The 24,156-nt window shown below is 42.6% G+C and overlaps 2 protein-coding genes across 2 annotated transcripts in view; both read right to left on the bottom strand.

Moving 5' to 3' along the window:
• HELZ (helicase with zinc finger) overlaps positions 1-24,156 on the bottom strand; it is a 177,917-nt gene that overhangs the window by 94,214 nt on the left and 59,547 nt on the right. Inside the window, 3 exon segments of the mRNA XM_049778833.1 lie at positions 2,511-2,641; positions 4,188-4,521; positions 12,770-13,037. Of these exon segments, the coding sequence (XP_049634790.1) occupies positions 2,511-2,641; positions 4,188-4,521; positions 12,770-13,037 (733 nt within the window).
• Positions 1,712-1,978, bottom strand: LOC126020084 (FXYD domain-containing ion transport regulator 4-like). Its single transcript, XM_049781567.1, has one exon. The coding sequence runs from the start codon at positions 1,976-1,978 to the stop codon at positions 1,712-1,714; it is 267 nt and encodes an 88-aa protein (XP_049637524.1).

Below are 24,156 nucleotides of genomic sequence, written 5' to 3'. Positions count from 1 at the left end.
AGAGAAGAATTCTATGACAGAACCTTTGAACCTTTGCTTGTTGTGATTGGCTCACTGTGGTACATACAGTTGCAGCACAGGAACATTCTGTCTGATACAGCGAATATAGGCCTAAACCTATGTTTTAACTGCAAAATTAGGGGGTCGTCTTATATGCCAGCAAATACGGTAATGATAATACTGTTTTTACTTTGTATTTACTTTCAATATTTAAGAAGGAAATTTCTGGGCAGGACTGATGGTACAGTGGGTAGGTCGCATGCCTGGCATGCAGCCACCCTGAGTCTAATCTAGTCTCGTCTCTAATCCTCATAGTCCCCCAATACTGGGAGTGACTCCTTAAGTGAGGAGTAACTGCTGAACATTGCCAGGTGTAGCCCAAAAGAAACAAACAAGCAAACAAACATACAAAGGAATTGCTTTAGTGATTACTAAGTACAAATCCAAGATATAGATAGATAGATAGATAGATAGATAGATAGATAGATAGATAGATGATAGATAGATAGATAGATAGATAGATAGATAGATAGATAGATAGATAGATAGATAGATAGATAGATAATATATAGATGTATATGTATATAGATATATGGCACATGCTATGGAATGTTTCCCCAAAAATGGCTCATCACACCCCTTTATCTGCCTCAACTAGTCAGTCTAGGTAGCTGTAATACCCCATTCCTCCTCTGCCTTGTGCTAGGTGGATCGTTTTCACCAAGACAGAGGAAGAAGCCGTCCTCTGAAGGGCTTCTCTGCCAAGCAGAACGACTCAAGGCCTCTCCAGAAGGAGACTGTGCAGGCTATGATTTCCCATCTCTCTGAGCTGGAATGAGCTCCCGGAGACCAATCAGCTGCAGTAATTGGCTCCTGATTGTGAACATGCTCAAGAGAAGAAGGGAGCACCTTGCTGGCACTGCTGATTTTCTGGCTCCTGTCCAGGAACACTGAACTTTGAACTGCTCATAAGCTTTATGTGCAGGAAGTGGGGGAGGAGGGCCACCAGGGCAGGGTGTGGCCCCTGAAGAACACCTGGTGTGCTCCCAAACAAAAAGTTGGGGCAATCTGATCACAGACTGGGGCCCCAGGGTAAAAAGAAAATTTCAGGGTCTGGAACCAGAGAATAGCAGGAGGGCATCTGCTTTGCACACAGCTGATCCAGGACAAACCTGAGTTTGATTCCTGAGATCCCATATGCTCCTCATATTGCCAGGAGTGATTTCTGAGCACAAAGCCAGGAGTAACCCTGAGTGCAGGTGGGTGTGTCCCCCCCAAAATAAAAACAAATAAAAGTTCAGGGCTGAAGAATTAGTATAGTGGGAAGATACTTCTATCGACAGCAGCAGCCAATTTCTGAGCCCTGCCTGAGCCCCACGGGATGTGCCCACAAAATTAAAAAATAACAATTTTCCAAAAAATCATGCAGCCCTTGCAATGATCATTGCTAATATTTTAGAAATGAGACTTCAACAATCCATTCCACATAGAGATATGGCAAATGAAATTTATGCACAAAAAAAAAACTATTAACTTTAAAAGTAATTTCTTTTTTTTTTTTTTTTTTTCAGTGTTGAACAGTTTAATCTACAAACCAGCTTTGACAGGCTCCCATCTGGCCCTTTGCAGAGAAAGGCTATGACAAAAGCTAAGACCTCCCCCACTTGGGGAGGCAATTCTGGGGATCAGCACTGGGAGCATCAGCACACGCTCAGCAGGAACTGGCAGAGCCTGGAGTGATGAGTGGAACAGCTTTTTCGGGTAAGGGTCTGGGTTTCTCTTTCTTCTTGCATTTGCATTGATGACTCAGGAGAAAGCCGATGCCCACAATGCACAGGATCACCGCGCAGATGGTCCCGCTCAGCTGCAGTGTCTCCCAGTCATAATAGAGGGGGCTGTTTTTATCAACCAACTCATCGGCTTCCAGGGCAGGCAGGCCTGCCAGCACCAGGAGGAGGCCCAGGGTCACTCCCTTCATGTCCCAGCAGGGGGCAGTGTGGAAGAGGAGTGGGCAGCTCTCAGCACCTGAGCACCGAGTCAATTTGCTGAGCTCCTGGGAGGACTAGGTGGAAAAGGCTGCTAAAAGTAATTTCTAAAGTAGCATCTTCTATGATGCTTTTCCCAATTTGCTAAATTACAAAACTGTCTTCTACTTCACAAATTATTTTAAATTAACTACTTGAACCACTTATAAAAGGCTCTAATTTCCCCCATTCAAATTCTACACAGCAATATTTTTTAAGTTGCTTAGCATCCTATCAAATTAAAGTCTCTGAAAAAAAAAAGGCAATAGAATTCATTAACGTTGAGGGGAAAAAATAAAAAAAATATTGAGGGTGAACTTTATATGTTTTATTTGAAAGGTTCTTTCATTCCCTTTCCCAACTAATAAAATGTCTCCTGAGGCATAAAAACAAGCATTCTCATGACACTATGCTTGAGTTCTCTGCTACAAACATTGCATTTCACACTGCTGTGGTCGCTGTTAGTAAGAGACCTCCTTTTTGTACCTGTTGGGGCTCCAAGGTATGGTTGGTGTCATCGTGATGTCTGGGAATAAAACCCCATTATCCTTGATCCTGTCTAGTGCATGGTGCATTTCACAGAGGGGTAACCGATTTAATTGAAACTGAAGTTCAACCTGAAACACAAAACAAACTGTTTAAAAAAAAAAAAAGGCATGAAACATGGGGCCGAACCGATAGTGCAGCATGGAAGGTGCCTGCCTTTCACACAGCCGAGCCAGGTTTAATCCTGACATTTCATATAATGCCCTGAACCCCTCCAGGAGTGATCCCTGAGCAGAGCGCCAGGAAAAGCCATGACCACTGCCAGGGACCACTGTCCCCAAATTTTAATTTTAAAAAATGAATAAAATATTAAACACTGCTACTGCTAACTCAAATACCTAATGAGGGCCATTTGGGGGGGGGGGGGTTCGAGTTTAGAGATGGTTCCAATGTGCCACACATACCTTCATAAAAAATAGGACAGTCAATATTTTCTAAACAGGAAGCTGCATTACAGTGCTAGGCCCTATAATAAAAACTTTACACAGATGATCTCATTCATCAGTAGTAATGATGTGGGAACTATTATTAACCAGGAGTCTGAGGTATGTGTAAATTACTTAATCCCTGGACAAAGGATTATATAATCCCTCGATTCCAATAAAGACTATATCTGATGAAAACTAGAAATAGAAATATGTGAAATATCATTACTGGTCCCTTAGATTTTGATTCTTTTCCCTTGAGAGATGATCCAACTTGGGTCAGCCACATATACAGCGGGTAGGACATTTTCCTTATGCAGCAGACCCAGGTTTGATCTCTGCTACCCCATATGGTCTCCCAAGCACCTTGAGGAGTAATCCCTAAGCAATGCCAGATATGCCCCCCACAACACGCATACATACATACATACACACACACACACACACACACACACACACACACACACACACACACACACACACTCATATACTGGGCCTGGAAAGATAGGAAAGTACTTGCTTTCCATGGCTGACCAAGGTTCGATCCTGACATCCCATTTGGTCTCCTGAGTACCACCAGGGATAATTCCTGAATGCAGAGCCCTGAGCATTTACAGGAATGCTTCCCCCCAAAAAATAGAAACCGATTCTGTATCTATGTACTATCAATGAATAATGTTCATCTTGTTTTACATTTTAAAAGGATAAGAAAGCAGAGAACATAGCACAGTGTATAAGGTGTTTGCCTTGCATGCAGCCAATCTGGGTTTATTCCCTGAAACCACAAACAGTCTCCAGAGTCCCGCCAGGAACCATTCCCTTAGTGCAAAGTCAGCCAAGAGTCACCTGAGTACCACCAGATGTGGATCAAAACCAAAAACAAAAGGTAAGTTTTCCAGTAAAATATTGCCAACTAAATACTCAACCTATCTAAAATCCCATCAAGAGGAAGAGATTCCAGGAATAGACCATTGCAAATGAAACTCATCCCAGGAGGGAACTTCATTTCTTTCCAACTGATCTTACCTGGCTGACTTTAAACCACTCATCAGAAAGCTAGACTTCATATGACTTTTGACTTTTGCTAAGTCAAAACTCATTGTACTTGTCCTGGTTAGAGCTCAAGGAGAAAAAAATCTCCAAAAGTGAGACTGCAGGGAACCATGAGGAAGCTGATCTCCACAAAACATACCTGTGTGTCACAGTCGGGCCGAAGACTGAGCTCTTCACAGCATTCCCTGGATATCCTTAAAAATATATACTCTTTCGTTTTCTCCTCGATAGTAGCTTCATACGCCTTCTCTTTGGTTCCCTGGGTCTGGACTAGTCTCTCTTTAGGGACTGGCAGTAGATACACAGCACTGACTTTGGTCATCACCAGCCGTCCAGCCAAAGTATCTTCAGAAAGTGTTTTAGTAAGCTTAAAGCGACCAAAAAGTTGTCCATTCTGAGCGTACTTTGCGCCACCAGAAACGCCAGTGAGCATGAAGCTTGCTAGAATCTGCAATTGCACTTTAAGATTGAACCTGAATTGGAAGTAGAAAACCAGTTTGAGTATTTCATATCAAAAGCATAAGAACAAAGTGGGGAGGGGTGCCACTGGCACACAATACAAAACATTCTGAAATTTCATTTTAATCCCACTTCACTTGAAATTACAAACAATATAATATCTTTCTGTCCTTAACACACAGCTGAAAACAACAAAACTTTGGTAAAAGTGAACAGATTCCCAAATGAGTTAGATAAAAGTACGTATTTAAGTTGTCCTGAAGACTAGTCATTTTTAAAAGCCTGAGCATTTAAAATGAAGCAAAGGCACTAGAGAGAAAAGCACAGCAGGGAAGGTACTGGATATGCAGCCAACCCAGGATCCATCCCCAGCATCCTATATGGTCCCCAAGTGATCCATGAGTGCAGAGCCAGGAGTTAAGTCCTAAGCACCACTGGATGTGACCTAAGTAAATAAATACCAAAAGACAGAATAATAAAGCTAAGTAATGACTTTTTTTTTTTTTTTTTTTTTTGGTTTTTGGGTCACACCTGGCATTGCTCAGGGGTTACTCCTGGCTGTGTGCTCAGAAATAGCTCCTGGCAGGCACGGGGGACCATATGGGACACTGGGATTCGAACCAACCACCTTTGGTCCTGGATTGGCTGCTTGCAAGGCAAACGCCGCTGTGCTATCTCTCCGGGCCCCAAGTAATGACTTTTGGGTTTTTGTTTTTTTTTGGTTTTTGGGCCACACCTAGCAGTACTCAGGGGTTACTCCTGGCCGTCTGCTCAGAAATAGCTCCTGACAGGCATGGGGGACCATATGGGACACCGGGATTCGAACCAACCACCTTTGGTCCTGAATCGGCTGCTTGCAAGGCAAACACCTCCGTGCTATCTCTCCGGGCCCCAAGTAATGACTTTTAACACAATGAAATTTTATGCAATAACTAGTGTGAAACTCTCTGAGCACACAACACATTTGCAATCACCCAGAACCTAAAGATACAGCTCTACCCTGCACCTTCAAGGGACTTTTACTAAGCTAACCATGAGATTCTAACCATACGTTTTTTTTCTTTCAATTTTGCTGGTGAATACCACCACCCCAAATTAAATGTTAAACACTAACATCCAATTAAAAGAGTAAAAATGAGGGGCAGGAACGGTGGCACAGCAGTAGGGCATTTGCCTTGCATGAATGCATCACAGTTCGATCCCCTGGTGTCCCACATGGTCCCCCAAGCCAGGAGCGATTTCCGAGCACCTAGACAGGAGTAACCCTTGAGCACTGCCAGGTCAAGTGTGGCCCAAAAAAAAACAAAAAAACAAACAAACAAAAAAAAGAGTGAAAATAAAACCTGAGTAATGCTATAACCCCCCCCAATTAACATATCTCCAATCAACTGCTTCTTAAAATAAGGTAGATTGGGGCTGGAGACAGTCAAGAGCCAAACTCAGTGAGTGGCCCAAGAGGCCTCCAACACAACAAGCGTGGTGCTGGGAACCCCCATTACTACATCCTGGGGTTGGTGGCACAAAATCGCTAGCCTGCTAGGTCACGGTTTGCAGAGAGGGCTCTCTGGGAGCACTCTCCCCTCTAAAAAGTAATCAAGGTTCAAGGGTTGTCTTCATGCCAAAAAGAACCTTTGGCTACCTTGCAACCCCAAGGCTCTGAGTTTGACTCCAGGCAGGTGACTCCCTCTTATGCCCAGTACGGGCTTAGTAAGCTTTGCTATCTGAGACCCCACACACTCCCAGTCAGGCTCACAAAGTGTTTGCAAGAATGGGAAAACCAGGGCTGGAATGATAGCACAGCGGGAAGGATGTTTGCCTTGCACAAGGCCAACCCAGATTTGATTCCCAGCATCCCATACAGTCCCCTGACCTTGCCAGGAGTGATTTCTGAGTGCAGAGCCAGGAGTAACCCCTGAGCACCGCCAAGTGTGGCCCAAAAAAAGAAAAAAAAAAGAAAAGAGTGGGAAAGCTATAGCAAAAGTGTGATTCCCGGCAAGTACCAAGCCTGTGAATACCTCAGCTGAGCACTATATCCCTCAATCATAGCCAAAAAGAGAACCAAAGGTGAAGGGAAAGGGAGAAAGTGTTTTAGTGGTTTTTGTTTGTTTTTTTAATTTTTTTTTTTTTTTTACTTTTTGTTTTTTGGGTCACACCCAGCAGTGCTCAGGGGTTATTTCTGGCTCTGTGCTCAGAAATCACTTCTGGCAGGCTAGGGGGACCATACAGGATTCGAACCACTGTCCTTCTGCATGCAAGGCAAACGCCTTACCTCCATGCTATCTCTCCGACCCATTTATTTTTTTATTTTGTCTTAAAAGTTTTAATGTGTTAAAAAAAAAGAAAAAGAGCAAAAACCCTTCTGTCAATCATAGTCTCTCTGTCCAGATGAGCTTTCTCAGCAAAGAATTTGAAATGGTGCCCCTTTGGTTTTGCAAATGACCTTCCTTACTAAAGCGGAAGTGCATTTATTCATTCTTTTCCCTCTGCATTTCCTCTGCCATTGGCTTATAGAGAAGTCAAGACTCTTCAAGTTTTCTTCTAGCTGCTCCTCTGTGCCCCATCTAAATACCATCTGCCTCCTAAAGCTCCTCTTCCTTACTAACACCCCCCACCCAATTAGCAGCGGCTGCCTTCCTCCCAGACCTCTCCCCTAAGATTACCGTGCAAACCCAGGGCGGACAACCAATAATCACCCTCTGGTATCGCTACAGACAACCTCAGACCAATACTGCTGGGCACCATTGCTACACCTTCGAGAGCAGTGGCACCATCCACCCATGGGTCCAAGGAAGCCAACTACCTCCCACTTTGCTCCCTATGATCTTCCCTCTACACCCCAACACACAATCAAAAGGCCAGACCCTTTCTTCCTAACTCATTTGCATTTGACAATTTTTTTAACAGAGGCCACACACGGCAGTGCTCGTGTCTTGGGACCACTCTAGGGACAGTAGAGACCCAACAATGCTCGGAAGCAACGGGAGACTACAACTGACAGTGCTTAGATGGAGTGTGCCAAACATGAGCTCTACTTCTTGAACGATCTCCCTGGCCCTGCATTTCAACATTTTTAACTGGGATTCCTCTAATTCTGGAAGGTGAGTACCATTTGCTTCCCATCTATTCCGAAAACCACCAGCAGGGGGCGCGCCAGAAAATTCAAGTTTGGTGGGGACCAGTCTCCCTTAGCTCCAAGAAACCCTGGAACTGAGTTCAAGAGGCAAGAGTGCATGCTAGTTCAGGCGAGGCATGTTCCCCAAAGCACCATCAGGAGCAACACCCGAGTTCTTAGCCAGAAATGGTTCCTAAGCACGTGTGCCCCCAAAAAGAAAACAATAAAAACAGCTTTCTCTCTTACACCACTCACAACTACAGTGACCCACTCCAGTTTCTCCCAATTCTATGCTCTTATACTCATATCCTATTTAGTCCAAGCAAAGAATATTTGCATAAACAAACAAATAAATAATGCATTTCTATTCCTTCACCTGGTAACTATCCCTGCTTTGCAAATTGCAGCATAAACCCATCTGGTCCTGACATGAGAGTCATCCCCCCCTCACTGGCCTCTCCCCACTACCATGCCCTGTGTTCCTGCATTAGAGCCTGACCCTGAGAAGCAGGTCCCCCCCCCCTCCCTATCGAACTAGAAATATTCAGGAGACATGGGGACACGCATTTGCCTTTCAGACCCATAGTCACAAACCTAGAACCTTTAACCCTTGGCTTAATCAATTTGCTTCACTGGATTAATTTTATATTTTTATAATAATCTGATTTTCCCTCCACATATTTTCCCACTACAACTACTTTCTAATATTCCCTACCAAAATATGTTTCTTAGGGGGCCACACCCAGCAGTGCTCTGAACTTACTCCTGGTTCTGAGCTCAGGAATCACTCCTAGCTGTTCGAGGGAAGCGGATAAAGTTCCAGGAACTGAACCCAGGTTGGGCACCTGCAAGACTACAAGCAGATAGGGTGATCACCTTTGTCATACAGTAGCTAGCCCGGCCCAGGTGTGATGACCAGCTTCCCATATGGCCTCTCAAGCTGGCCAGGAGTGAAGTCCTGACTGCAGAGCCACGAGTAACTCTGAGAACTGCCAGGGTATGGCCCCAAAACAAAATAGGACAAACACCCTACTTGCTGTACCGTTGCTCCAGCACTTCCCTAATAAAGTATTAAAGTCACAAAATATTTCTCAACTGACTTGGGATTAAATGTTTACTGTTATATCTATTTGAGAACCAGCCATCCCAAGACTCTTGTGCATAATTTAGCAGGCATGAAACCTCAATCTTGCTATTTTAAAGCAGAAGTCTCTTGTGATGCTTGGTTGTGCCTTGCGAGAGAATTCTTGAAGTTGAAGCCCTAAAAGACAAAAAAGCTGTGAATACAGCCTTTCTCACACAAGATTCATCTGTGAGGCTGCATATATTACAGGCCTCACAACAGAAGCAACAGCAACTAATATGGAGCCGTTCTAAGCAAAAGTTAAAATGATATTAATAAGCTTTCTTAGGTACTTGAAATATGCGTTTTTGACGTTAAAAGCTCAGTACCTGAATACCCAAAGTACAAATTATATATCCTACAATTAACAAAGGGGTTTTTTTGTTTGTTTGTTTGTTTGGTTGGTTGGTTGGTTGGTTGGTTGGTTGGTTGGTTGGTTGGTTGGTTTTGGGCCACACCTGACAGCACTCAGGATTGTTCCTAGCTCTGTGCTCAGAAATCGCTCCTGGAAGGCACGGGGGATCATATGGGATGCCAGGATTCAAACCACCGTTGGTCCTGGGTCAGCTGCTTGCAAGGCTAACGCCCTATCGCTGTGCTATCTCTCTGGCCCCAACAAAGATTTTTTTTCTTTTTTGTTGGGGGATGGATGAGTTGGGGAAATTTTAGGGTATCCTGAATTTTAGGGTGTTCCTAGCACTGTGCTCTGGAATCATTCCTAAAAAGGTGTGATGGAGATATAGAATTCAAATCAGCCATGTGCAAGGCAAGTGCCTTACCCAATGTGCTCTCTCTCCAGACCCCCAAATATTTCTTGGTAAAGAAAAAATAACTGCAGCAAGCATTTCAAAATGAATGTTAACTATTTAATGTTAATGTTAAATATAATTCCTCATCTACAAGGTATAAAAAACCTGTAGCCAACCCAAATTTCAACAAACTTAAAACTACTCTTTTTTATTTTTTGGGTCACACCTGGCAGCATTCAGGGGTCACTCCTGGCTCCACACCCAGAAATTGCTCCTGGCAGGCTCAGGGGACCATATGGGATGCCAGGATTCGAACCACCAACGTTCTGCATGCAAGGCAAACGCTTTACCTCCACACTATCTCTCTGGCCCTTTAAAACTAATCTTTTATGAAAGAAATGCCATCTCCAGTGAGCTTAGCAATAGTCAGATCTCCGTAGTGTCAGATTAAGAACATGTCAAAGTTCTCAAGTCAATTTCACTTCATGAGAATTCTAACTAAATGAATGGCCTCAAAATTCAACCAAAGCAGGGCTGAAGAGATAGCACAGCAGTAGGGTGTTTGCCTTGCATGCAGCAGACCCAGGACGAATGGTGGTTCAAATCCCGGAATCCCAGAATCCCAGATGGTCTCCCGAGCCTGCCAGGAGCGCAAAGCCAGGAGTAACCCCTGAGCACTGCGGGGTGTGACCCAAAAAAAAAAATCAATCAAAGCAATTAATAGTAAAGAACTGAGTATGTGGAGACAGGAACACAGAACTGAGGGGCAAGGGCTAGAGTAATAGTACAGTGGGTAGCGCATTTGCCCTGCATGTGGCCGACCTGGGTTCAGCATCCTATAAGGTCCCTCAAGCCTGCCAGAGTGATTCCTGAGTGTAGAACCAGGAGTAACCCCTGAGCACCATTAGGTGCGGTCCAAAAACCAAAACTCAACAAAATATAGAACTAAGGGGCAGCAAGGCGCAACCTCTCTGAAGCTTCTTGGTAGTGGCCAGGCAGGAGCCAAGCTGCCACAGCCACCTGATCACACACTCTTCACTCAATGCACAATCCCATTATCACAAGCTTCCAGCCTCATCCATTTCTTGGGAAAATGCATATCTTCCAATCAAGCCAATTTCACTCAAAGTAGCATCCTTACTGAATGCGTACCAACATGCAGCTGAGGCCAAATTTGAAAAGAACTCAGAAGCATTTTCTAAAAGCTAAATCAAGGGCAATATTCTCTTCACTGCTTCTGCACACTGCATACTAGAATTTTTTAATTTTTTAATTCTTGTTTTCTGGAATGCTTCAAACATATCTCTAGGGAAAACAATATTAACACTATTGTGGAAAATAAATGAAACTTTTTTAATTGAAGAAAGAACAGCAACGAGAAGAAAATTAAAACCTCTTTAGTGAGAAAAAAAAATGAGGATCAGAATAAAAATTAGGGATCGGGTAGTTTAAAGCAAGAAGCACCTTACATGCACAGAGAAGAAAGAGCTCAAGGGACAGGTGCAATAGCACAGTGGGTAGGACATTTGCCTTGCATGGGGCTGACATGGGTTCAGTTCCTGGAAGAATGATTTCTTTTTCTTTTTAAATTTTGAGCCACACCTGGGGAGGTTGGAGTGGAGCAAAAATACATAGCAGCAGCAATAGCACTGAAGTTGAGGACATGGTGCTTACACAAAGCTGGCAGGGGGTGGTGGGGTGCACAGGCGCAAAAACAACGAAGGGAAGTGAAGGGAGAGTGAATGAATAAAAGAAATGGCTGTTGTTCTGAGCCACGTCTGGCACTCCTGGCTCTACACTTAGGGGTCACTCCTGGTGGTGCTTGGGAGGCTGTATGTGATACTGGGGATCAAACCTGGGTTGCCTTACCTGCTATCGTATCAGTCAGCATGCCAAGTGTAACCCCCATTTCTGCATAGTCCTTGAGGAGGATTTTTTAAAACCAAAACAAGTTGGCTAATAATCACTGTGTGTAGTTGACATAGTTTGACAAATTTACTCACTATCTAATTAAAGAAAGTTTGTTGTCCCGGGCTGCAAAGAGTACGTTGGGTCTTGCACACGGATGAGCTAGGTTCAATTCATGACCCTACTTACAGTCTCCTGAGCACCACCAGGAGTAAACTCTGGGCATAGCTCTTTTGATTTGGTTTTTAGGATCACACCCAACAGTGCTCAGGGCTTACTCCTGGCCTCCTGGCTCTGCACTCAGGAATCAATCTCTCCTAGCAGGGCCTGGGAACCATGTGTGGGGCTGATAATCAAAGCCGGGTTGGCTGTGTGCAAAGCAAGTGTCCTCCCCACTATACTATCTCTCTGGCCCAGACTCCTTCCATCTTCTATATAAAACATAATGCCACTGCTAACGTCAAGTTTTTACCATTTTCCTTCACTCAAACTTTATTTCTGAGGTTCCTTTTCCTATGATGATTCTAATAAACTTCTGAGGGGCAGTTTTTGGCCACAGCTGCAGGATATGAAGGGTCCTCCCATATTGATGCTCAGAACCACTCTAAGAAGTGCTCAAGGGGGCTGTAAGATGCCATACAGTTCAGCTACCCAGAAAGCACATATTCAAGCCTGCTATAACATTTAGGTCCTCAGATAAACTTTTACTTAAAACACTGATCATTGAGGCTGGAGCAACAGTGGAGAGAGTAGGGAGTCTGCCTTGCACACAGCCAACCCAGGTTCAATCCCTGGAACCCCATATGGTCCCCCAAACAATTCATGAATGCAGAGCAAGGAGTAAGCCCTGAGCATGCCAAGTATAACCCCCAAACTAGTAAACAAACAAATATTTGATCACAGTCTGTGGCATAGGGACAAATGTAAAATGTGTTATAGCTTTTGTCCACTGCTACATTTTTTTCTCAAACCATTTCCCTGAAACCTTACACCAGACCTTTCTCAAAATTCCCATTCAAATGCTGATATCTGAAAGGTTTTTATGCATAGACTAAGCAAATATTCCCTACGTGTTTGCTCTGGAACCACCGATGGAAACCTGTTAAGGCCACAGACAGGGACCCCATGTTTATACTCCCAGCAGGTGCCAAAGAGACCTGTGGAAAAGAACCATGCAAGTCGCACTAGGATTTCCAAAATAGAAGCAACACACAAGTCTTGTCTCTAGAAGCTCAGAACAACTTACTGAGGGCGACAAACCCCTCAGTACTCATCTTCACACATGCACATCTCCACTGTAAAAAAAAAAAAAAAAAAACCACCCCAGCAACTCTACAATGCAGAAAAACCTACAAGACCCAGTTACTTACTTGCTGACTTCTTTATACTGGGCTATCTCCTCGATATAAAGGAGGTCATGCAACCGGGCCTGATAGTTGGTCTTGGTCAATGATTTGTCTAACACGGACTGGGTAAACAGCTGGTCGGCAGAGAGGGGAATTTGGTATCTGACAAGAAGGCTCTTCTCCAAATCAGTAGTTTCATTAGGTTCAAAATCTATAATAGTCTTAGAAGAAGAATCCCAGCGCTTAGCTGTGGTTATTAGCTGCTGTTTTGCATTCATCAGGTACTCAAGATCTAGATGGAAACAAACACATTTATAAAGGGACACAGCATTAAAACACTCAAATAAGACAGTATGCATATTGTTAAGTTGATATGAGAGCTAAAATTCTTAATGAAGCGTTACAGAAACCCATTTCACAGAGCATTTTTCCCATGTCGTAAGTATTTTTGAGTCTAGTTTAAGTAACATGGATAGGAATTTAGATTTAAAAACATCTATTTTTATGTCAGTCTAGGACATCCCTTAAGTCTATAACATTTTGCAAGGACCGATTAACACTGAGAAGTCTTAGGTCAAAAACACATCTGATTTGCAAAAAGACGTGAAAAATTCTGCAAAAAAAAACAAAAATCAACCTATGATCACTTTCCTCGTTCTACTGCCAAAACATGTCCCATTACAGAAAAGATCAGCAACCTGAAAAGTAAATCTCAGTGATATTCTCTGAAAAGTTAATTCAAGACAAATAGAAATTCCTTTAAAAATTTTCATGTAGGGAGGGTGGGAAAAAATTTCATGTAGGGACCAGAACGATGTACAAGGGTAAGGCACTGCCTCCAGGAATGATCCCTGGACACAGAGCCAGGAATAATCCCTGAGCACCACCAGTATTTGGGGGAGGAAGAGAGGGAGGGAGAGAGGGAGAGAGGGAGGGAGGGGGAGAGAGAGAGAGAGAGAGAGAGAGAGAGAGAGAGAGAGGGAGGGAGGGAGAGAGAGAGAGAGAGAGAGAGAGAGAGAGAGAGAGAATTCAATGTAAAATACCACTAGCTATATATTAGAATGTAATCTGATGTACCATTCAAATACCAATTCAGAAAAAATACAGTTTAGCATCAGTTAAGTTATACTGAAAGTAGGACACAATGTCAAAACTGTTCAAGTTCTGACATCCTGGGTGGGGCGGGAGGAGTGTTGGGGAGGGGTAGATAAGAAGAACAACATGTGATACTACACAGTATTAATCCTGAGCACAGGTCAGTTCACTCCATCTACAATGTACAAACTGTTTTGTATAAGGTGCAACTCATAACACACCTGTAAAATTGAAACGCGGGGCTTGGAGAGAGCACAGGGACTGAGGGATTCGCCTTATAAGCAGCTGAGCCCAGTTCAAACCCCATCACCACATGGTCTCCTGAGTGTTGCTGCGATCAACCCCCAGCAAAGACCCTGGATGTCACCAGGGGTGAGCCAATCCCCTCCCCCATAAGGAAGACATTTAATTCAAGTGGAAAAGCCAAGCTGCTTAAGGGATCCAGCAAGTTGGTTTCACAGAGTAAACTTAAATTCTAGAAAAAGATCATAAAAAGTTTGAACAGAAACTAATTAGTCTCTGAACTATGAAGACAAGTCAGGTACTATCCTTAATCTGGTACTTACATGACATGTAATTGCTGTCTTGCTTAGGAAAATATTTTGCTAAAGGCAGACATACATATAACATAAACATAGCACTAGATATCTAACATATATACACTAGAAACTAGAAACACACTGATCCACTAAGAGAAATTTCTCAATGTTAGAAAACAATCTATCCAAATATCTTAATAGATTTAAAACATAAATATAAAAGGAGGCAGGATCAGAGAAATGCTTAGAGCAAATCATATATTTGTCTTGCATGCAGCCAAGCTAGATTAGATTCCTACCACCACCTATGGTTCCCCAAGTCCCACCAACAGTGATGTGAATGCAGTGCCGGTACTTAAGTCCTGAGCATTGATGGCTCTGGCCCAAAACACAAAAACAAAATAAAACAACAAAACCACAGAAGTAATTCCTGAATACTGCTGAATATGGCCCCAATAAAACAAAAAGAAAATTTTATTTAAAAAAAAAAGTCCACTGCTGGTGGGAATGCCATCTAGTTCAACCTTTATGGAAAGCAATATGGAGATTCCTCCAAAAACTGGAAATCGAGCTCCCATACGATCCAGCTATACCACTCCTAGGAATATACCCTAAGAACACAAAAATACAATACAAAAATCCCTTCCTTACACCTATATTCATTGCAGCACTATTTACCATAGCAAGACTCTGGAAACAACCAAGATGCCCTTCAACAGACGAATGGCTAAAGAAACTGTGGTACATATACACAATGGAATATTATGCAGCTGTCAGGAGAGATGAAGTCATGAAATTTTCCTATACATGGATGTACACAGAATCTATTATGCTGAGTGAAATAAGTCAGAGAGAGAGAGAAAAACGCAGAATGGTCTCACTCATCTATGGGTTTTAAGAAAAATGAAAGACATTCTTGCAATAATAAATTTCAGACACAAAAGAGAAAAGAGCTGGAAGTTCCAGCTCACCTCAGGAAGCTCACCACAAAGAGTGATGAGTTTAGTTAGAGAAATAACTACATTTTGAACTGTCCTAATATTGAGAATGTATGAGGGAAATGCAGAGCCTGTTTAGAGTACAGGCAGGGATCGGGTGGGGAGGAGGGAGATTTGGGACATGGGTGATGAGAATGTTGCACTGGTGATGGGTGGTGTTCCTTTTATGACTGAAACCCAAACACAATCATGTATGTAATCAAGGTGTTTAAATAAAAAAAAAAGTCACTAGGGGCCGGAGAGATAGCATGGAGGTAAGGTGTTTGCCTTGCATGCACAAGTGCAGTGGTTCGAATCCCGGCATCCCATAAGGTCCCCGAGCCTGCCAGGAGTGATTTCTGAGCATAGAGTCAGGAGTAATCCCTGAGCGCTGCTGGGTGTGACCCAAAAACAACAACAACAACAACAACAACAACAAAATCACTAGTTATTTCTATTTATTAAGATCACTAGCACAGGGCCCGAAGAGATAGCACAGCAGTGTTTGCCTTGCAAGCAGCCGATCCAGGACCAAAGGTGGTTGGTTCGAATCCCGGTGGCCCATATGGTCCCCCGTGCCTGCCAGGAGCTATTTCTGAGCAGACAGCCAGGAGTAACCCCTGAGCACCGCCGGGTGTAGCCCAAAAACCCAAAAAAAAAAAAAAAAATCACTAGCACAGTAAATCAAAGGAGTGCTGTGGCCAGATATAGCACAAAGGGTAGTATTTGCCTTGCCTGCAGCCAACCCAGATTTGATTCCCATCATCCCATATGGTTCTCAGAGCCTACCAGGAGTGAACAATGACTGCAGAGCCAGGAGTAAGCCCTAAGCATCATCACCAGGTGTGGACCAAAAACAAACAAACAATACTAGATCTTTAGTTTTGGAAAAGCTTTACACATTATCTATTCCAGAAACTAAGTGAATTCCAGAGTCCGCCTTTCTCTCAAGGCTGAGAGCAAGTGGGCTTCCTGGGAAGGCAACATAAGAAATTGTTCCTTCTTCCCATTTTCTCTGTACAGTGCCATGCAGGACTCTCACCCGAGTTTCTGTAATCAGTGTCTGTAGCAAATAGCTCAAAAATCTCAAAGTATTTTAAAACAATGTGAATTTGGGGGTTTGAGATGGAGACAGAGCAGGGGTTAAGTACAGCATGGCCTAACTTGTGCAGTTGATGCCCTGGTTCGATGTCAATCACTGATCAGAGAGTGTCAAAGGTAAGAACCGAAGATCAACACACTTGTATTTTACTTCCTATTTCAATACACAGGGGAGGGGAAGGCTGGGAGAACAGAAACGATGGCAGGGTCAAGGGCATGTGTCTGCCATCCGGTCACCTAAAGGAGTCTATTTGAGGGCTTGGGAGTTTCCCTTAAGATAGAGGGCAGGGATGAGAGTCCCCGAAGCCTACCAAAGAGGCCTCATTAATCGCCACTTGGAGCAAGGGCATGCCTGTCACACCTGCTAACCATCTCTAGATAGACAAGACACACACACACACACACACACACACACACACACACCTCAAGTCAGTGTGACTAACCATCTCTAGACAGACAAGACACACACACACACACACACACACACCTCAAGTCAGTGTGACCAATTCATCCTTAGTTAGCCATCTGAATCAGGTGAAGTAAAATGCTCTGGAACAATGACACGGGTTCTGGACATGTTAGGATCAATATTCATCAAAAATACGTGGGAGTTGTTGTTAACAATGACTAATCAGCCCACTTGTTCATCAGGAAATCTCACAGAAAACCCAGACTCTGGTGGCCCTGGAGGCAGGGGACCGAGAAAAAAGAGAGTTGGAAGAAATTCCTGCGGGCAGTCTAAGAGACTAGCACAAGCCTTACCTTTCGGAGAGGAGGCAAGGCCAGGGATGTTACTGCCCAAATCGAACCAGAGGTTGGAGTAACTCAGCTGCCATGAGCTCTACTCCCCAGCTCCCCTTGCATTCCTGACCACTGAGAACAGCAGCTCTCGTTTTAACCGCATAGCTACTATTCTGATAAAGCACAACAAAAGTTGGCCTGTTTTATTTTGAAGTACTGAGTATATATATCACACTTGAAAGTTATCCTTTACAGGGCCTAGAGAGTGGGGAAGAAGAAAGGCTAGAGAAAGAAGAACGGCAGGAGACTCCAGTGTTCTTGATGACTGACCAAAGGAATGAGCAGAAGAAAAAAGCATGGGCCAAAGTGATTTCTTTCTTTCTTTCTTTCTTTCTTTCTTTCTTTCTTTCTTTCTTTTTTTTTTTTTGGGGGGGGGGGTCACACCTGGCAGCACTCAGGGGTTATTCCTGGCTCTTTGCTCAGAAATCACTCCTAGCAGGCTCGGAGGACCATATAGGATACCAGGGACAGAATAGAGATCTGTCCAGGATTGGCTGCATGCAAGGCAAACGCCATACCACTGTGCTATTGCTTCGACACCCGGAATAATTTCTGATTCCAAAAGCAGGTACTACATTTCCTTAGGAAGCACTCTGGTCTGTGGCATTACAAGTCTTGACTACCCAAATTAACAAAGAGATCAAATCCAGGAGTAACCCCAAACTCCCTTTTCCACTCTCCATTTTTACACGGTTCCCTTCACCAAATCAACACCTTAGAATCAAGTTCCATATTTTTTTTTGATTTTTTTTTAAGTTCCATATTTTTTGAATAAAATATTTTGTTTGCTTTGGATCCACAACAACAACAACAACAACAAAAGATCTCCATGTATTTAGGTTGTCTGCTCCCATTTTTTCTTTTTTTATTTTCAATGAAATTTTGAAATTTTTTGTTTGTTTCCAGGAAAGTAAGTCCTCCATGGTTTGCTCCTGGCTCTGCATTCAGGGATAACTCCTGAGGGGACACAGGGAACCATGTGATAGAAGCACAAGCTTCCACTACAAGGCAAGCCCCCTACCCACAATTCATCTCTCCTGATTTTCTATTTCTTAATGAGATTAAGAAAACGTCATGGGGGGGGGGAGAAAAAAAAAAAGAAAACGTCACGGGCCCAGAGAGATAGCACAGAGGCGTTTGCCTTGCAAGCAGCCAATCCAGGACCAAAGGTGGTTGGTTCAAATCCCGGTGTCCCTTATGGTCCCCCGTGCCTGCCAGGAGCTATTTCTGAGCAGACAGCCAGGAGTAACCCCTGAGCAATGAAGGGTGTGGCCCAAAAACCACAAAAAAAAAAAAAAGAAGAAAAAGTCACACATGGGGTGGGAAAGATCATTGAACAGGCTGAACATATACTTTGTATGTAGCTGACCCCAGATGGCTCCCCAGCACCCTATGCCCCCCCTTAGCATGGCCAGTGTTGTTAGGCATGGTCACCCAAAATAAAACTGCAAATAAAAGTTACAGAATCTGGGGCCAGAGAGACAGCACAGTGGTAGGGCATTTGCCTTGCAAGCAGCCGACCCAGGACCAACAGTGGTTCAGATCCCAGAATCCCATATGGTCCCCCATGCCTGCCAGGAGCGATTTCTGAGCACAGAACCAGGTGTAACCCCTGAGCACTGCTGGGGTTACTCCCCCCAAAACAGTTACAGAATCTGGAATTATGAATCAAATAAAACAGTTACAGAATTTAGGATATGACTTAAGCATAAGCCAGCATGTAGGGGGGCCATGAGTTCTATCCTAAGAACTACTACGTGATCCCACAGTAGGGCAATTGACCTGAATTTAATCCCCAGCATCCCATATGGTCCCAAGCGGTCCAGGAGTAATTTCAGATGGCAGAAGCAGGAGTAACGCGAGTGCCACCGGGTGCGGCCCAAAAAGAGAAAGGAAGGAAAGAAGAAAAGGATGGAGGGAAGACAGGGCTACTTACTGATTCAAATTTGAATTAAAATAATTCCAGTTTTTAAGGGGCCAGAGCAGTGGCGCAAGCGGTGGGGCATCTGCTATGCATGCACTAACCTAGGACGGAACTCGGTTCGATCCCCCCTGTGTCCCATATGGTCCCCCAGGCCAGGAGCGATTTCTAAGCACATAGCCAGGAATAACCAGAGCATCACTAGGTATGGCCCAAAAACCAAAAAATAAAATAAAAATAATTCCAGTTTTTGATTTACCACTGAGCACTGACTGAGAGAAAGAAATGTCTGCTCAAAACTTAAAATTTCAAAAAGCAATAAACTTGCAACTACAATCAGATCAGTGACAAGCCCTTAGAGAGCGAGGTGCCCTGTGCAGCTCCAAGAAGAAGAAAGCACGACTCACTGCCAACTGTCTCTTCAGTACCCTGAACTCTTCACCTATTAACACTATATCATCTATCCATTTCAGCAGATATGTTTTAGAACTATGAAGCTAACAAATGATCTAGCATGGCTAAAATTTTAACTTTAAGTAAAGCAATGTGTGCCTTCTTCAGTGTTAAGAATAGAAACCTGGGCCAGAGCGATTGCATAGCAGTAAGGCATTTGCCTTGCACGCAGCCAACATAGGATGTACTCCAGTTCGAATCCCGGGAACCCATGTGGTCCCCCGAGACTGCCAGGAGCGATATCTGAGCACAGAACCAGGAGTAACCCCTGAGTGCTACCCGGTGTGATGCAAAAACCGGGTAGAAGGAAAATAAAATAGAAACATGCTTAAACAATGAACAGCTAGCTATAAGAAAGAGGAGATAAATGTGAAGATATTCCTATTCATATTCTAGTTTCATAATATTACTATACTCTGTGTACAGAACCAAATTATGGTAGAATTTATGTTACTGCCAAGACTGTATAAAAGCATGAGATTGCCCAGGGCAGATTCAATTCCCTAGATCCCAACTGAAAACTGTCAACTGGTACTGGAATGACCCTCTTCTCTTAATTCTAGATAAATAAATCATCAACTGGCTGAGGCTGGGGGTAAAAATAATCAGGCTGTCACTTTAGCACCAGAAAAGTTTTCTGGTTCTCAAGGCCTCTGGATCTGATCCACATAAGTGCGCTGGGAGAAGAAAGATACACAGACACTCTTTTGCTGTTTTTATAAAATTGTGATTCCACATACATAAATCTGTTGCCCTCAATTTTTCTGCTGATAAGCAGAAAATATAATAACTAAAACATTATCAGAAAAAATATCATTACACTGCTTATATTCTACTTTCAATTCTTCAAGAATCTGTTGGGACTGTCTATATAGTCACATGGAAACTTAAAGTCAGACAATTGAAATTTTAGAAACATAAAACTGTCAATGTATATATTTAACGACATCAACTTTTAATGTAGAAGAAAAATCATAGAACTAAAAATTAGCAAAAGAGATTAGCTCATGTAAGTAATGACAGTCAAAAGTGATTTAGCTTGTTTACACCTGGATTGACGTTTTCCCTTGTACACTGTTTAAATCCCTCATCACAAAATACATTTTGTATATTTTATAGTGTTCCATTTAAATATCAATTTTCTTCTGCACCTAAAAACAAATTTCACTATGTGAAACTGTTTTAATGTTTCCATGAGTTTCATAAATTGTTTTTTTTTTATTATTTTCAACAATAGAAATCCTTAGAGATAAAAATTTCATCAAAGGAAAATAAGCAAAGATATTAAACTATGAAGACACCACTTTAAAAAAAAAAAAAGGAGGGGTCGAAGTGATAACACAGTGGTAGGGTGTTTGCCTTGCACACAGCTGACCCAGAATGAACCTGAGTTCGATCCCCGGCATCCCATATAGACGATTCTGACCGCAGAGCCATGAGTAACCCATGAGCACTATTGGGTGTGACCCAAAAGCAACAACAAAAAAGGAGGATACAGTATTATAAAAAGTACTACTGGATTCAAATGAAAAATATGAAAAGATATCCTTGTCTCTTACTTTCTTCTTCCATATCTAAATATAAAATGAACCATATTTTTTTAGAATGAAACATATTTTCAAATTCATTTATTCAGAAACATCAAAAATTATTCTCCTTCCCATATGAAACTGGAAACATCATCACCTTGGAAAACTTACACTTCCACCTAACACTGAATTTTCTGGTCTGATCTCTTGGTGAGCTGACCCTAATCACCGCTTCCCAGTCTCTCTACCAGCACTCAAGTCTTTGTCATTTTTGTATAGCTTCCTTCTCTCTTCCAACTGTCTTCATTCTGTTTGCAAGCTAAAATTATTCTATTCGTGGCTAATGAAAAAGAATAAAGTAATAGCTGTGGGGCAGGCTTATGACTCAGGGGCAGAGTTCCTGAGTCAGATCCCAGGAACACACACAAACTTTTTACACTTTAAACAGCTATTTTTTTGTTCAGTGCCTACAATGTTCAAGATAATCTTTGAAGTTTATTTTCATTCTTTTCTGATAATTACTAGCTTCATTTTTAGATGTTTTCTTCTGACGCTCAGAAATATTAATTACTCTGAGTTTTTAGGATGAATGAAGCTCGGGGTTCCACAGGCAATAAGAAGAAAACTAAAGGGCTGGAGCAATAGTACAATGATGTTTGCCCCCGCACACAGCCCACCAGGGTTCAATCCTCAGCATCCCATATGATTCCTGAGTGCAGAACCAGGAATAACAACTGAGCATTGCCAGGTGTGACCAAAAAACAAACAAAAAAAAATCAAGAAAAATACCTAAGAATTCTAATTCAATTCTATTTAACTTGGAAGTCTGGCCACTGTGCTTTTTCTGAGTAGAGGAAATGGACTTATTTAAGGTAACCATCAAGCCCTCAAACCACGAAGAAGCCCCCTGAAATCCTCAGCACCTGCATCTGCTTCAGCATCAGTTTTAATATTATTATTTTCCTACAATATACTGGAGAGACTGATGAATCAATACGTTTTGTATTACCAATAAGTTTATGCTAACTATAGCACAGACCCTTGACCACACTTACAGATTTATTTCTATGGGAAAATGAGTCATGAAATACAAACATTTAAAACTGAGATTGGGGTTCAATCCCCAGTATCCTGTATTGGGCCCAATACTAGGAGTTAATTCCTGAGCAAAGAGCCAGAAGTTACCCCTGAGCAACAGTGGGGTGTGGCCCCAAAACACAAAGCGATAGCATAGTGGGTAGGGCATTTGCCTTGCACTTGTCAACCCGGGTTCGATCCCTGGCATCTCAGATGGCCCCCTGAGCCTGCCAGGAGTGATCTCTGATGCAGAGACAGGAGTAATCCCTGAGCACCGCCAGTTGTGGCCCAAAAAACAACAACAACAAAACACACACACTCCTCACACAAAAAGTAATTAAAGTGAATAAAACCTGAGGCAAGATGTAGCTCCTGTGGCATAATAGATGCCTTGCATGGGTTTAATCCCAAAAACTATAAGGCCCCCTGAGCACAACAGTTTAGAACCAACAAAGAAATAAGCAAACATATAACCTCAAGAAAATAAAATTAAAAAAAAAAAAAATACGACCCACATGACAGCCAAGAATATTCTTTTTTTTTTTTTTTTTTTTTGGGGGGGGGGCCACACCCGGCAGTGCTCAGGGGTTACTCCTGGCTGTCTGCTCAGAAATGGCTCCTGGCAGGCACGGGGGACCATATGGGACACCAGGTTTCGAACCAACCATCTTTGGTCCTGGATCGGCTGCTTGCAAGGCAAACGCCGCTGTGCTATCTCTCCGGGCCCAGCCAAGAATATTCTTTCAGAGTTATAGAGAGCACAGGGAACACATATTGATCTCTCTCGATGATTTAAATCTCATAATGATTTAATTATACAGAGTGCTTCAAGTTCCAGAGTCCACTGCAGTGTGCGAAAATAAAGTTTTATTGGAAAAACATTTCCAACATTCATTCACACATCACCTATCTAGCTGCTATCTTGTTTCAATGCAGAACAAACTAGATGCAACAGGGGCCATCTGCTCTGTTGTTTAAATGCTTAAAATATTTACTTTCGAAGCCTTGGTCAGAAAAAGACAATAACAACAAGTTACCAAAGAACCCAATCCTAATAAATATAAATCCATTATTTTTTAAATTTGCTATATTTATCTGGCGACAGGAATTAACAAAATTTGCTCCCGAGGAATTCTGAGAAGATGACTAAAACAAAAAACAACAGATTATAAAGAAAAAGGATCAGAGTAAATAAGAAACTCAGGCACAATAAAGGCTGGGCATAACTGTCACATATACAAGGTAGTATAAAGCCTGTTAAATTTGGTCCAAATGGTGCTTTGTTCTTACTTATAGCTAAAGTGAAAAGAAAAAACAATTTCATCTGTTTGTGAGTCAACAAAGTAAAATCCCAGCATTTGCTCATGGAAATAATAAGTGTTTTTTGGAGCCAGAGAGGCAGTAATTAAGACACTTGGCAAGCAACCTACCAACCCAGGTAACAAATCCCCACCACCATATAAGGTCCCCAAGTACCATCAAGGATCTCTCCTGAGCACAGACACAGGAACAGCTCCTTAAGCACCACCATATGAATGAATGAATGAATGAATGAATGAATGAATGAATGAATGAATGACCAAAGCAATGGGAGTGAAGGCCCTTTCAATGGCCTACTGGATCTTGACCTAAAAATCAGGTATAAGGAGTAATCCAACAACATACAAATAATTCATCCGCCTTCTGCAATGTCTGTATGTTCCTCTTCCAAAGAACAGAGGAGATTCTAGCTATTAAAGACAACTTGGTCTCCTTGACAAAATGTACAAAAACAACTGGAAATGAACAAAAGCTTTTATGCAGGACTTTTCATTTAGAGATAATATGACTATACAGGTAATGTGACCTGGAGAGTCAGTTGGAGATAGAAATACATGGTGAGTGTGTCCATAATGACCCTAAGAACACCCCAATTTGA

The sequence above is a fragment of the Suncus etruscus genome, chromosome 1 (genome assembly GCF_024139225.1).
Source record: "Suncus etruscus isolate mSunEtr1 chromosome 1, mSunEtr1.pri.cur, whole genome shotgun sequence".
Classification (NCBI taxonomy): domain Eukaryota; kingdom Metazoa; phylum Chordata; class Mammalia; order Eulipotyphla; family Soricidae; genus Suncus; species Suncus etruscus.
This window is presented reverse-complemented; position numbering and strand designations above follow the sequence as displayed.